Source organism: Lissotriton helveticus, chromosome 7 (genome assembly GCF_964261635.1).
Source record: "Lissotriton helveticus chromosome 7, aLisHel1.1, whole genome shotgun sequence".
Classification (NCBI taxonomy): domain Eukaryota; kingdom Metazoa; phylum Chordata; class Amphibia; order Caudata; family Salamandridae; genus Lissotriton; species Lissotriton helveticus.
The window spans coordinates 402,235,725-402,251,508 of NC_136068.1; the positions used below are offsets into that span (position 1 = coordinate 402,235,725).

At 50.6% G+C, this 15,784-nt stretch overlaps 1 protein-coding gene across 2 annotated transcripts in view; it reads left to right on the plus strand.

Annotated features, from left to right (window-relative positions):
- The window catches only part of CHMP4B (charged multivesicular body protein 4B), a 156,243-nt gene extending 152,147 nt beyond the window's left edge, over positions 1-4,096 (plus strand). For both annotated transcript variants that reach the window (XM_078652277.1, XM_078652276.1), the window contains one exon: positions 1,846-4,096. In XM_078652277.1, the coding sequence (XP_078508403.1) occupies positions 1,846-1,910 (65 nt within the window). In that variant the 3' untranslated portion in view covers positions 1,911-4,096. The remainder of the gene's footprint in view (positions 1-1,845) is intronic.
- The last annotated feature ends 11,688 nt before the right edge of the window (positions 4,097-15,784 follow it).

A 15,784-nucleotide genomic window follows, 5' to 3' on the forward strand; every position in this document is an offset into this window, starting at 1 on the left:
ATGCTGTTAAAGTTCAAGGAGGGTTTTGGTGGAACTTGAGTAAAGTTGCTAAAGTTAATTCTTCTGGCAAGGAGCAACCTGGTAAGAGTAATTATTAGTCTGCTTCTAATATTGTTCTTAGGAAGAGTTCTCATTCTATTGTTAGACCTTTTAGATATAGAGAATACATAATGGATGTTGTGGATGTTTGGGGTTGCGTCCCTTATTTTATTGGTGTTATGAACTTTTATTTTTTTTTATATTTTTGTAGTTGTTTCTTTTCACAAGTTTTATTTTTATTTTTGATTATTGAGAAGGGAAGGTAATGTAGTAAGCTTTCACTTTAATTCATGTCATGCTGTTATTGGAATGTATCTACTGGTGCTTGGTTACCTGAGAATGTCCTGTGGGCATTCTTGAGTTAATGTCTGTTGGAGCCAGTTGATTGCTATACTGGCTCTCTTTCCATGTAACTTAATAAATCTACTCAAGACATTAATATTTGTATCCTGAAAATTACTACACCCAGAAACACATTTCTAGAGATATACTTCAATGTCTGCACCAACTTTGGTGAAAAAATCCAGCTAATTTTGAAGTAAGCGTTTATTGTGTGCTGCATTTTCTAGTATGCAATGGGGCGAACTGTGCTGGGCTGTGAGGCAATGTTCTCCCAACCCCCTTCTGTAATAAGGCTCCCTGGAGCCAGCAAGCTGACGAGCTTTGGTGATGCACCCCTATGCCTGTGAGTGGTACTGTGTCATGAGAGGAACTTGGCAGCATTTCCAGTAACCCCAGATGATTTTTCTTTGCTCTCTATTGATGACGTGCTAAACCCAGAAACAACGTGTCTAGAGATATACATCAATGTCTGCAGCAACTTGGGTGAAAAACTACAGCTAATTTAGAAGGAAGTGCTAATGGTGAACTGCATTTACCAGGATGCACAGGGGCAAACTGTGCTGGGATGTGAGGCAGTGAGCTCCCAACCCCGCTTCTGTTCGCTACAGTAGATCATGGGATTCTTCGCCAGCGGGCAAGAGCTGCCGGTTTCTTAGGAACTGCATGCAAATGGCTAAGTTCAAATCTCTACAACAGAACTCAAGCAGTATGTTCATTGCCCTTTAGAGAGGCTGAAGAAACAAATGTTTGTGGAGTCCCTAAAGGGTCTGCTCTTTCACCTCATTTGTTCAATATCTATCCTTGGAAGCCTTGAAAACGATCATGAAGGCAGTTATTGGCGGCCAATTGGACTGTGCTAACAGCATTTACCTGGGGCTGACCGATTGTTATTTGAGGCGACTCCAGCTTCTCAAAATGCTACTGCTAGACTGATGAGTAAGGATCGCCGAGGAGCACATACTCGTCCTTTGTTTAAACAATTTCATTGGCTCCCTGTAGCATAGCGTGTTTAATTTAAAATAGGCAGTAGAGTTTTAAGTCTATTCATGGTCTAGCGCCCAACTTCCTTGTAAAAAGCATAACCAGATACACCCCTAGAAGAACTTTGCGCTCCTCTAAAGCCAATTTGTTAGCAGTACCAAGGTTTCATAAGGCAGGGATGGGTGGGAGTAGATCCTCAGTATTCGCCCCAAAGCCATGGAACTCCCTTCCACGCAGATTGTTATTGCTTTCACTGGAAATATTCTGACGCACACAGGAAACCTGGCCGAGTTTTTTGTCTCTAGAGTACTAGGGCTGTGATACCTATGGCTGCCTGTATGCGCTCCCATTCGGCTCAGTTGGTTGCAAGGAATATCGTTGATAAAAATGTGATAAATGTAGCAGTCCATTTTAAATTCAATATGCTTTATATATGGTTGTGTTTTTTACATTTAATAATGCTGATTTTTTTTCTCATTATAGTCAAGAAGAAGCAAGAGGAGGATGACGAGGACATGAAGGAGCTGGAAGCTTGGGCCGGAATGTAACTTATACCACAGAAACGTGGTTGGAAATAAAATCACCTCTTCTGATGGCAGTGTACAGTGGTGTGAGGGAGAAAAACATTACTCAAAATATCTTTATCTTATTTTTAGCCCAAAACCGTGTGGGGGCTTCGCAAGGCATGGTTTACTCGGAGGACAACTTGTGGCCGGTGGCTTTCTAAGCTGAATGTCACGAAGGACGAAAAGTCATGTTTTTGAAGGTTGCCATTGGACGTGTCGCCTCTGCAGCATCATCATGTTTGGCATCAGACAGGGTAGCCATGGATTGAGATCTTCCTTAGCGAGCTGCTGAAGTTATCAGCATACCCTCCTTTTCATCAGTAATAGGAGCCTCTAGGGAGGTGCACTGCTCTGGATGAACATACGAAAGAGTACGTGGCTTAGCTTTACACACTGTCGAATACACAAGGTTGGGAAGTTTGTTGTTTTAAGATTATTTAGCATCTTTGGGTGGATGGGACACGGCATTGGTGTTATTTGCAAAACAAAACAAAACTTTATTTGAGCAGCCGGTACAGTTAGGCGTGATGGGGCGCGTGACCTGAAATGATATCTTTAAACTTTTTTTCATCTTCTTATATATTGTTTAAAATCAAACTCTTGTTCAAAATCCAACTCGATCCTAAAAGTTGCAGATTTCTGTTTGAAGTGGACTTTATTCATGCTGCCTTTACTTTCATCGCATTGATGGAAAGTCACCTTGAAAATACCAGGGAATCGGTGTAGCATGTACACAGATGTTCGTGGGAAATGATGTGTTGGATTGTATCATTTGGATGGATTCCCTGCCTTAAAAACATTGCTTTTCACCTCTCGTGTACTCTGAAAAGGAATCCATTCTGCATGCAATATCCAGAGGTTGCACTCTTCAATGTATTTAAAGATAGACTACGTCGCTTTCTGAAAGGTTTGAAATGTTTATTTTTGTAAATGATGCCTTTAAGTGACCCCAATTGGTGATGCAGTCCATTAATGCACCTTTGTTTCAACAGTTTAGTTTTGTCTCATGCTGGAATTTCCCCACTGATTTTGACCTTTATTCACATGGCTAGTTTTCACGGACTACACTGTCCCTTCAATTGGACATGGCGTTATTTGAAAACAAGCACCCGGATTGCTATAAATATGGCCTTGTTGCCCTATAAAAATACATATATTAAATTGAGGTCGCTTTGGTCCATAACATCGTACTATGGAGGCAATCTGCCATGACTGAATGTCAGGATAGTCTCTGCTTACTTCCCCGAGTTGGGCTCTTTGTGACGGTATTTTATGGGACTCTGATTAACTTTACTTTGGCTTGGTAGCCCTTGCATTTTAGTGCTTTTCTGTAATGTAGTATCGGTAAATTATAGCACCGTGTTTTTTTTCATATATTCTTAACCTCCCAAATTGCTAGGTGTTTTGAACAAAATGGATTCCTCTTGCACATAGGCAGCACGTGCACAAGAAAGTCGAGGAATTTATCCTAAGGTGGAGAAACACAAGTATTTGGTTTTATTTGTAAAGGCGGCAATGTTAAAATGACAGATATAAGGACATTGTACTCCTGGGCTAAACCATTTACAGTCAAGGAGTTTATTTTTTAACTGTTGAAGCCTATGTGTTGTAACGTATTGTTATGTTCTACAGAGCAAGTAAAGCTTGACTAGAAATGTTCAATGTGGACAGCCTAAAGCCATCTTATACTCGAAGACCGTTGTTTCATAAACTTGCTTTTGTTTTCGGATATGCCCTTTAGTTTAAGGTGCGCAACACAGCAATTGTATCCCAATTTACCATAATTAAAACTTCGACCAGCGCAGCCTTGGCACCAAACTTATGAGAGAACGATGTACTCAGTTATTCAAAATTGTATTTGCTCCTTATGTGCGTGAATGCAAGTAACAGATATTGCAATTTCAGTTTGTTTATGTTCAGGCATTTTCTTAGTGTTGCTGCTTTTGCCATGAAGCCGAATTGATCGAATCTGAAAATGGGCAGATTTCCACAGGCGATCGGAGGCGACCTTTTTATTCCTATTCCAACTGCAGAATGTGTTTATTTTCACCTAGAGGTTCACTGTCATTGCTATTTTGTGATAATCCTGGCTCGTACATGCATTTATTTTACTTATGCAAATGAAGCTCTGGTTTGCACTTTCAATTAAATATTCTGATTCGTTTTCATATTGTGGCTGCTGTGTTTACTGAGCTGTTCGTTTTCACATTTGAGATTTGTAAATCTGCATTTTGGGGGGTTTCTCAGAACTGGAAGATTCTGGAGTAGGTACACATTTGAGAATCGTGACTTGTGGTTTGAGAGCTGTTGAACAGGCTACTTTCTGAACTGAACATGGCACTTTGTTGGTCAATGTACATTCACACCGTATACATTTTTAGTTTTTTTTCTAAAGTCACTTATAGCATCTGAGTGCTTGTGGTCCAACAAAGTACTGGGTGGGTGGATTTAAATTAAAGAAACTGTATGCAGTTCCACCTGCTTTGGCGTAATACACGTTTGCCCGCTCACTTAAGGTATGGTAGAAATATTGTGTGTGTGTGTGTGTGAAATTTACTATTCCAGCATTTGCTGTTAATATTTAATTTATCACGGAAAATGAAGAACATCTTATTCTGTTTTATCCCCGTTGATTCTTTTGTTTTCTGCTTAAAGAACTGTTGAATTGCAAGCCGGACGTGATTTAACTTGGTCCATAACCATTTAGTGCACATCTGTCTGAAATTATATTACTCTAGTCTAAAGTATCCTAATGGAGATTCATAACGTGCAAGTCAATAGTTGATGTTTGAAGTACTGCAAAAGATGCATGGCACTTTATATCTCACAGGCAGCGCTTCATAAATGGGGGTTGCTCTGCCTGTCCCAAGTGCCATTTCAGCACATTCCCAGAGGTCTTCTACATTCAGGCTTATTTTACTGCTTTAAATATGGACACAGTTGACAACTCCAAACTTTTCTTCAGTTTGCTAGTGTTGGAAATGGGGGTTGCCCACGTCTCAAAGGGGGTAGCATGGCATCAAGCGGGCAGGCCAAACTTCGAGGACATGTGAAGCATTCACGCAGTACCCACAGACGACACACCAATCACACCACAAAAGAGTCACGACACCACCTTTGGTTGGAAAAGAATAAGTTTAGTGTTATCTCCAACCTGCAAGGTAAAAAGAAATAGAATAGTGGTAGTCACAACAAGGCGCCAACTGGCGCCAGAGCCAAGTACATCATGGGGAATTATTTACATGGGACAAAAGGGATGAGTCCATAGTCCATGCTGAAATAAGAATGGTTGGTTAAATTAACATTAGACCTGGGGCCAATCTGGCGGGTCCAACTCAGGCTTTCATCCTCGGGGGTAGGCTGAAAAGGTAAGATACAACATTATGCATAAATACACCTCAGGCATTATAACGCCAATCCCCACCCCTGTAATGCAAAATACCAGCAGTATGAATACACATAACCTGCATTATCACTCCACCACGACCTCTGTAAAAGGAAACATCAGGGCATCATAGCACATAATAGCCAGGAGCACCTGTAACAAATCAGCAAGGCTTGCTCCTTAACAGGGGAGGTGACTAGGGGCATCCTTGTGGGTATATCACAAGAGCCTAAATGCATTTAACATTCGGCACACTCCTTAGTAGGATAATCCGCCTACAAGGAACACTAGGCGTAAAAATGCATCGCTCCTGACCAGGTAACCTGAAAATACCAGGCCGGAATAGAACTACATAAGACAGGGTAAAACACTTCCTTCAACAGGAATAAGCAGGGAATTACATGAGGAAATAACATTTTGGTCAATGTAAAGCATTTCATCAGATGTAGAACATTTTCTCAACCGTAAACCTTTTCATCAGGCCAGGCCTAAGAACCTCGGGCGTGCCCATGCAGGGGGAATATCAGGCCTACACAGGTATCATGGGGCAGGACACACCTGACTAGTCCCCTAGGCACAAAAGTTAACAGTCGCCCTATAGGCCCCCATAGTTCCTTGGGTGACCCTATGGGCTAGATATAGGGCCCTCTACAACCGGCACAGTCTGCTGGGGTCCCTCGTTGCGCTGGGGCCCAACGTTGCAGGTGCCCACTGCCAGACGGGGCACCTAGAAAGTTAGTGCAGTCATTGGGGCGGGCACCGACCCTGTGCCCCGGCTCCAGCCCCCCAACCACCACGCAGCTGAGGCCCCACTCACCGGGCTCCTTGGATTGTCCTCTTCCCTTGCAGGGCTCACTCTCCTTGCCGTGGAGGGGGGCCAAGCACCGACCACGTGCCTCGAGGCTCACCCCTCTGTACTCCTGCAGCAGCACACGAGGCACTCCTTTCCAGGCGGAGTCATCTGGGCCCCTCTTGCTCACGGGGGCCCGGAGTTTCAACTCGGCCTCGGGGAGGCCTCAAGGGACACACGCGGTGTCCTGGCACACGTGGGGGAAGCCGCCCGGCTTTCCTCCCACCTCACACGGGGCTCCTTCGATCTCCCGGGAGCCCCGCAACGCCGGCGAGTCGCTTCCTCTGGGGAGGCGGGGCTGGCACCGACAGTGTGCCCCGGCCCCGCCTAGCTCACCGGCCCCTCACTCCGGGGCACAGACCGGCGGGGTGGCCTCCCGCTCCGGTCGCTCCCAATCGGGGCTCCCTCCTGACCACGGGGGCCCCGCACCAGTCACAGGTTTCACCCGGGTCCCCTCCTTCCTCACAGGGACCCGGGGCTTAAACTCGGCTCCTCTTCTCTGGTTGTCGGCCGGCAGCCAATCCCTGCGCGGCGTTGGCGGGGGCGGGCCAATGACGCGGCCGGACGCCCCCGTCACGTGATGCAGGACACAGCGGCCTCAGGGCCTAGCGCGGCCCTCTTTCCACCTCGGCGGCCCCCTCCTGACACCGGGGGTCGCTGCAACGATGCGCTGCCCAGCGGGGGATGGTCTCCTCACGACGCCGGGTTGCGGCGGTGATTCCGGTGGCACAAGGGGTAGGCTCCCTTTTTATTAATTATTTACTTAGCGACAGCGCGATGACGCGAGGGTAGGCTCCTCACAGTCTCCTCAGCACCCGGGCTGCGACGGTGATCTCCGGCTGCGACAAGGGGTAGGCTCCCTTTTTAATTAATTATTTAAATCGGCCCAAAGCGCGCCTCCACAACAGCGCTATTCACAGGCTGCCAGTCTCCTCAGAAAACAGCGAAAACGGCGCTATTCACAGCGCACTGCTCCTCCCTCTGCCCAACAGAATAGAGGCAGTTCAGGGCTTCTAGGGACACGCAGCTCCTCACAGTCCTTCTCTAGCGCTTCCAAATTATAGCGCTTTCCAGGCAGGACAGTTCAGGTCAGGGCAGCAACAGTCTTGGAGTTTACAGCGCTTAGGTAGGCAAACCAGGGCTTCTAAGTAGGCTCCTCACGGAGGGGGGGGCGAACAGTTCCACAGCCAGCCCCAGGGGCACACTCCTCACCTCCTGGGGGGTTCAAGCCCACAGCATTCCTCCTCTTCTGGGTACCTTTTTCCCTCAGCGCTGGCGTAGTCCAAGGTCCCACAGCGTCAGGGACCTATGAAGAGTCCTCCCTTGTCAGGGGCCCATGGGGACAGCAGCGGGGGGGGTTTATAGGGGTGCAGGGCCCAGCTCACAGGTCCATGTGGCGGTAGCACCTCACAGCAGGTCCCCCTCCCTTCCTTGTCCCAGCGCTGACTGACTCTCTGGTGACACTTCTCCCTATTTATACCCTCCTCCCAGGCAGTGCCAGGACCTTCTAGAATGTTGGCACATCTAGCCTAAACTGGTTCTAGGGGAGGGGGTGAGCACCCTGGGTGCCAGGCTTTCCCTCCAAAACTAGGGGTAGCTGGGTAATATTATCTAGACTGCTGACCTATGTCAGTCCAGTGGCAAAACCCATGGCCATGGCATCCATTTTAAAAACAATACATTTCAGTCAGGTACATTTCCAAAATGGGAGTGCAGTTTTAAAATGGGGGATTTTACAAGTGCTCACATTAGGTCAGGTAATTACATTTTCACAAGGTGTCTCACACCACTCATGGCCTATACAGGTTTAATCCCATGGGGGAGACATTCAAGTTAGGGGGTCAAAAGCGAAAAATTTTGGGGGGAAAAGGCCAAGTCCAACACGACTCCCCCCCAGCCAAAAGCCAGGGTAGACATATCAATGCCTTGATGGGCTTCCCTGCTTGGGGCGGTAAAAGGTGGACGCAGGCCTGCAACTACAGGAGCACCTGCAGTCTCTCCTCCACTCGGGAACCCAATGGTTCTTTTTCGCATCCCTCCTTTCACCAACATCACCACCCCACTGGTGTTCCCTAGTGGGATGTCTCTCCTTCCTAGAGTGGGAGGCTCTAGCCTCAGGCTTGTAATTCCCTTGGACCACTCTCTTCTCTCCAAACTGCCACTGGTCCACCCATCTGGGGTCTACACCCTCAGACTGACCAGCCCTTAGGGGCGAGGCTCTCCTCCCCCTACTTCTCCTCCTAGGGTTCCTCCATCTCCTACGCTGGGGGACACCCTCACACAACTCTCTCCCCAACCTGGAGCCGAAACCCACAGGCTGAACCGGTGACAGGGGCGAGTCCTCCCTCTCCCTGCACCCCCTCCCAGAGTCCCGCACCCTCCTAACTGGAGTAGTACCCCTGGGAGTCACTTCCGGGGGGACTCTGGTTACAGAGGTCCCTCCCACCAGAGCAGGCAAACCCTGTCCCTGGCCACCCAACCCAGGATCTGCGCCCTGTGGCTGAGCTGGTGACAGAGAAGAGACCTTCCTCCCTCTGCACCCCCTCCCAGAGTTCCGCACCCTCCCACTGGGAGTAGTACCCCTAGGAGTCAAATTGGTAGGGACCTGAATTACAGGTACCCCACCCTCCAGGTCAGGCAACCCCTTAACCTGGAACCCCAGTCCAGGATCTAAACCCTGTGACTGGTCAAACCCCCGAACCACTGGAGCTCCAATTAATGATGCTCCGGGTCCTCCTGACATGAGGGGATCCTTTCCACGAGAAGGCACACCGGGACAGCCTAGACTCCCAACCTGGGGTTCCCTAAAAGAACTCTCCAGTCCCTGTGACTGCAGTTGGGGCATCTCGGGACACCTCCCCGTCTCACTCCCTCCTTTAGATGGGATGTGAGGCCCTACAACCCGCCCACTATCCTGGGACCTAGCTGGGCTTCTCACCTCTCCCGCCACGCTGGGTCGGAAGATCCCTGCACCTCTCCTTCCTGGATCACTCCCCAATGTCTTCCCAGACGCTCTGGCACTTACCCAGAGGTCTGCCTCCCGTGCAAGTTCCCTGGGGTCTGAGAACCCGCACTGCAACAGATGGTGACGCAGTCTTGGGACACAACTCCTTAGCATGTGCTCCCGGATAACGGCATGGCACAGCCCTTCCCAATCCTCCACTGCTCTCCTCACCACCCAATCCTCCAGTACAGTCCAACACTCCTCCTCGAACTCTCCCCAGGACTGATGGAACAGCTTTCCCCTGCCCCTAAACACTAACCCGTCCTCCTCTTCCGGGGAATCAGGCACAGTCTCTTGGGCTTCGGGAGTGGGACTCCTTGCACTGGACCTACACTCGCTGCCACCACTGGATCCCACCCTCTCCGGTGAATCCAGACTCCTAAAACCACTCTCAGGGGACAACCTACCCACCTGAGCTGATCTCTCTCTGGCGAAGGCCCTCTCCGCCTCTGCCATCCTCTCCAGCGCTAGGACTTTTTCAGTCTCTAGTCGCTGCTCTTCTACCCTCAGCTGCGCTAAGCCCTCGGCATGCCTGAGCTTTGCCAGCGCCAGCTGATACTCCCTTTCCTCCCTCCTATCTACCCACTCTTCTGGGGACAGGGAAAGGGATGGGGCAGTGCCCCCGGGACTGGACCCAGTGCGAGACTCCCTATCTTCGGTGTCCTCCACAGCTACTGGCGTCTCTGCCCTGCTAGACTCTTCCTCCTCCTCATCGGAGCATCTACCTCCCTGGGTTCTGGATGGGGAGCCCTCACTCTGGTCTCTAACCCACTGACCCTTCAACACTTCGGGGGGGTAGTCAGACAAGTCCCCATTAACCTCTAAGGCCTCTCCCCTCTTGAGGGCCTCATAGAGAAACAAATTCCTCCTAATGTTCCCTACTGGGGGTATCCCTCTCTCCAGGAGGAAGTCTATCACCTCCTGTTCGGTGTACTCCATTAGTTCCACTTCCTGGTAAATCAACCCCATCGTGGAGAGGTACACCCGGGACACACCCTCCCAGTGGAACAAGGGGACACAATTGTCAAACACTTTCAGGAGGAAGCAACAATAATCCCCACAACAAGGCTCGGATTACCTCCAAAGCTCTATTTGCAGTGTAACCCGTGGCCGCTGTGGTACTGCGCAAACACAAGTCCTATCCCACCGCTCTGCCACCAAATGTTGGAAATGGGGGTTGCCCACGTCTCAAAGGGGGTAGCATGGCATCAAGCGGGCAGGCCAAACTTCGAGGACATGTGAAGCATTCACGCAGTACCCACAGACGACACACCAATCACACCACAAAAGAGTCACGACACCACCTTTGGTTGGAAAAGAATAAGTTTAGTGTTATCTCCAACCTGCAAGGTAAAAAGAAATAGAATAGTGGTAGTCACAACAAGGCGCCAACTGGCGCCAGAGCCAAGTACATCATGGGGAATTATTTACATGGGACAAAAGGGATGAGTCCATAGTCCATGCTGAAATAAGAATGGTTGGTTAAATTAACATTAGACCTGGGGCCAATCTGGCGGGTCCAACTCAGGCTTTCATCCTCGGGGGTAGGCTGAAAAGCTAAGATACAACATTATGCATAAATACACCTCAGGCATTATAACGCCAATCCCCACCCCTGTAATGCAAAATACCAGCAGTATGAATACACATAACCTGCATTATCACTCCACCACGACCTCTGTAAAAGGAAACATCAGGGCATCATAGCACATAATAGCCAGGAGCACCTGTAACAAATCAGCAAGGCTTGCTCCTTAACAGGGGAGGTGACTAGGGGCATCCTTGTGGGTATATCACAAGAGCCTAAATGCATTTAACATTCGGCACACTCCTTAGTAGGATAATCCGCCTACAAGGAACACTAGGCGTAAAAATGCATCGCTCCTGACCAGGTAACCTGAAAATACCAGGCCGGAATAGAACTACATAAGACAGGGTAAAACACTTCCTTCAACAGGAATAAGCAGGGAATTACATGAGGAAATAACATTTTGGTCAATGTAAAGCATTTCATCAGATGTAGAACATTTTCTCAACCGTAAACCTTTTCATCAGGCCAGGCCTAAGAACCTCGGGCGTGCCCATGCAGGGGGAATATCAGGCCTACACAGGTATCATGGGGCAGGACACACCTGACTAGTCCCCTAGGCACAAAAGTTAACAGTCGCCCTATAGGCCCCCATAGTTCCTTGGGTGACCCTATGGGCTAGATATAGGGCCCTCTACAACCGGCACAGTCTGCTGGGGTCCCTCGTTGCGCTGGGGCCCAACGTTGCAGGTGCCCACTGCCAGACGGGGCACCTAGAAAGTTAGTGCAGTCATTGGGGCGGGCACCGACCCTGTGCCCCGGCTCCAGCCCCCCAACCACCACGCAGCTGAGGCCCCACTCACCGGGCTCCTTGGATTGTCCTCTTCCCTTGCAGGGCTCACTCTCCTTGCCGTGGAGGGGGGCCAAGCACCGACCACGTGCCTCGAGGCTCACCCCTCTGTACTCCTGCAGCAGCACACGAGGCACTCCTTTCCAGGCGGAGTCATCTGGGCCCCTCTTGCTCACGGGGGCCCGGAGTTTCAACTCGGCCTCGGGGAGGCCTCAAGGGACACACGCGGTGTCCTGGCACACGTGGGGGAAGCCGCCCGGCTTTCCTCCCACCTCACACGGGGCTCCTTCGATCTCCCGGGAGCCCCGCAACGCCGGCGAGTCGCTTCCTCTGGGGAGGCGGGGCTGGCACCGACAGTGTGCCCCGGCCCCGCCTAGCTCACCGGCCCCTCACTCCGGGGCACAGACCGGCGGGGTGGCCTCCCGCTCCGGTCGCTCCCAATCGGGGCTCCCTCCTGACCACGGGGGCCCCGCACCAGTCACAGGTTTCACCCGGGTCCCCTCCTTCCTCACAGGGACCCGGGGCTTAAACTCGGCTCCTCTTCTCTGGTTGTCGGCCGGCAGCCAATCCCTGCGCAGCGTTGGCGGGGGCGGGCCAATGACGCGGCCGGACGCCCCCGTCACGTGATGCAGGACACAGCGGCCTCAGGGCCTAGCGCGGCCCTCTTTCCACCTCGGCGGCCCCCTCCTGACACCGGGGGTCGCTGCAACGATGCGCTGCCCAGCGGGGGATGGTCTCCTCACGACGCCGGGTTGCGGCGGTGATTCCGGTGGCACAAGGGGTAGGCTCCCTTTTTATTAATTATTTACTTAGCGACAGCGCGATGACGCGAGGGTAGGCTCCTCACAGTCTCCTCAGCACCCGGGCTGCGACGGTGATCTCCGGCTGCGACAAGGGGTAGGCTCCCTTTTTAATTAATTATTTAAATCGGCCCAAAGCGCGCCTCCACAACAGCGCTATTCACAGGCTGCCAGTCTCCTCAGAAAACAGCGAAAACGGCGCTATTCACAGCGCACTGCTCCTCCCTCTGCCCAACAGAATAGAGGCAGTTCAGGGCTTCTAGGGACACGCAGCTCCTCACAGTCCTTCTCTAGCGCTTCCAAATTATAGCGCTTTCCAGGCAGGACAGTTCAGGTCAGGGCAGCAACAGTCTTGGAGTTTACAGCGCTTAGGTAGGCAAACCAGGGCTTCTAAGTAGGCTCCTCACGGAGGGGGGGGCGAACAGTTCCACAGCCAGCCCCAGGGGCACACTCCTCACCTCCTGGGGGGTTCAAGCCCACAGCATTCCTCCTCTTCTGGGTACCTTTTTCCCTCAGCGCTGGCGTAGTCCAAGGTCCCACAGCGTCAGGGACCTATGAAGAGTCCTCCCTTGTCAGGGGCCCATGGGGACAGCAGCGGGGGGGGTTTATAGGGGTGCAGGGCCCAGCTCACAGGTCCATGTGGCGGTAGCACCTCACAGCAGGTCCCCCTCCCTTCCTTGTCCCAGCGCTGACTGACTCTCTGGTGACACTTCTCCCTATTTATACCCTCCTCCCAGGCAGTGCCAGGACCTTCTAGAATGTTGGCACATCTAGCCTAAACTGGTTCTAGGGGAGGGGGTGAGCACCCTGGGTGCCAGGCTTTCCCTCCAAAACTAGGGGTAGCTGGGTAATATTATCTAGACTGCTGACCTATGTCAGTCCAGTGGCAAAACCCATGGCCATGGCATCCATTTTAAAAACAATACATTTCAGTCAGGTACATTTCCAAAATGGGAGTGCAGTTTTAAAATGGGGGATTTTACAAGTGCTCACATTAGGTCAGGTAATTACATTTTCACAAGGTGTCTCACACCACTCATGGCCTATACAGGTTTAATCCCATGGGGGAGACATTCAAGTTAGGGGGTCAAAAGCGAAAAATTTTGGGGGGAAAAGGCCAAGTCCAACAGCTAGGAAATGATATCCCCCCAGAAAATAACAGGACGCATGCTATGCCATCACTGCTGGAGGAAGATGTGAATCACATGGTGAACCTTTGGTACCTGGGCCCAGGACATAACACGAAGTTTGCCCTCATGCACCCTACGAAAGTTGGACACCATGAGGCAAAGTTGTATATCGCAGCCTTTGCATAAATCCAGTTCATGCTTTCCGTGCAGTTCTGATCACAACTTTTCCTGTGAGCGCTCCTCTTCCTGTTCAAATTCCTTCAATAAGGTAAAGTCCAAATGCAGGCATAATTAAGAGAAGCTGACTTTAACCCCATCCCACCAGTCTGACTCCAAAGAGAAGGCTTGAGGTCATCAACCTGTCAGTTTAACTTAGTCGAGGTCACCAGCCTTGAAGCCAAACCCTCAGTTCATCCTGATTCACTTTGAGTTTCACCAGCTGTTATTGACCTCTTAGCAGATCAAGGTAATCAAATAGGCCATTCTGAAAATGTTCAGTTCACTTCTGGCTCTCTCTGGTGCACCTTTTCCCCCATAGAACAGCAGCGGGCTCCAATTCGGTTAACACCACCATGTCCCTCACCGGTGCTCTGTCCCCTCAGGACTTGTTACTGCACCCATACTGACTCTGGTACAGATTTCTACCCTGGCCAAGAGCCACGTGGTTTGTGCCACCCTAGCGCCAGTGTATGATACAGTGCCGATGCACATGTCAGATCCTGATAAAACCTACATTATTTCTGACCCTTCATCCTGACAGAGAATCCAAACGGATTAATGCTTTGGCAAGCTGTAGCGGGGAGGCGGGCCGGGAATCGAACCCTTCCCCGGTGCAAGAATGGTGGAACACTGACTCACGTCCTACCTCTCTTTCGCCGTCTCAGGATCCAACAGCTGGTGGAATCAATCCGAGTCAAAAGGAGAGACTTGTTCCTTTTACGGGGCCGGCTTCGAGGTAGAAGAGGACCACCCACCAGTCGAGTCACTACTGTGTCAGCCAATCAGCTTCGGAGTCACAGACAAGCCCCCGGATGACGTGCAACCAATGGCTTCGCTAAAAGGACAGGAAGTCGGAAGAGCGGGGTGTCCCGGCACCGAGGAGGAGAAGAGCGAGACGAAGTGAAGAAGACCGAAGGAATTGCGGAGGAGCGAGTAGCAGAGCCAGGAGACCAACGATACTACACAGCGCCCAACCACGCTCACGGAGGAGTGTGGCTCTCCCAGGTGCGCCACCGTGTGGAAGAGTGGCTGGGGAGGCGGGGCGCTTCCTTGTAGATTTGTACATAACTTTCCTTGCCTTTTCATTCCTTTTTGTTTCCCCGTCCTTCCTTTCTCCTCCTCCCTGAACCCTACCACTTACCTCCCCGACCTCTCCTCACCATGCTCCCTCACATGCACCGTCCGACTGCATTGTATATAGTCAGCTCACTTGTAAATAGAGTCACCGGTGTCCTCACTACCCTGGTTACCCCTGGGAAAGCTAAGCCCGAACGCCATACTAAGAGTGTTCTTTCTCCCCGCATGTGGCGCTGGAACACCGCGAGAGACGACGACCGGGTCGCCAGTGAAAGGAAGCGAAGACGTGCAAGTCCCGGGAGGTCTACCAACCTAGCTGACACCTTGGATCCCGCTGCCTTTGCCAGGGAACGACTCACTCAGAGGAGAAAAAAGACATTTATTAGAATAAAACCTTCACTACCACGCTCCAGTCTCAGTGTCCCTCCTTCTGAATTGCCACACAAGCATATGTTTTCCTCTGCCAGCCTGGCACTGTTATCACTAAATGCAGTTTGTTGAGTCAATACATATATACTCTTTTGGACATGGTTAGTGTGATCTTACAAGGAGTCCTGGAGGATCTTGGGACTCTCTGGCTCAGATAATACATAACTGAAAGGGTGCAGCCAAGTATGTTATCCGCATTGGTCTGGCTAGCACAGATTGAATTGATAGGGCAGTCTGTAACAATGTTGTCCTTCGCATATAGGCCTGGATGAAGTCCACCAGGGTTCTCCAGTGATGTACAGGCTTCACAAAATGACATGCCCTTAAATGGGCCTTGCCTGTTCAGAGATAAGACGGACTCCGCTTTGGAATACTTTAAGGATTGCATAGCTACAGTGCATTGTTTGGGACTGCCAGACAGTTTCTGACAGGTTCTGGAAACTTAGGGGCTATCCTAGAGATGAGGTTCTTTGGTTTCCGACTTCGTTCCGCATTTGGCCGCCATTTTGTGTCTTGTCGCCATTTTGTATTGCCTTCACTCAGGCAGCACGGCGATCGGAGTGTTTTTGCCGTTTCTAGCTGCT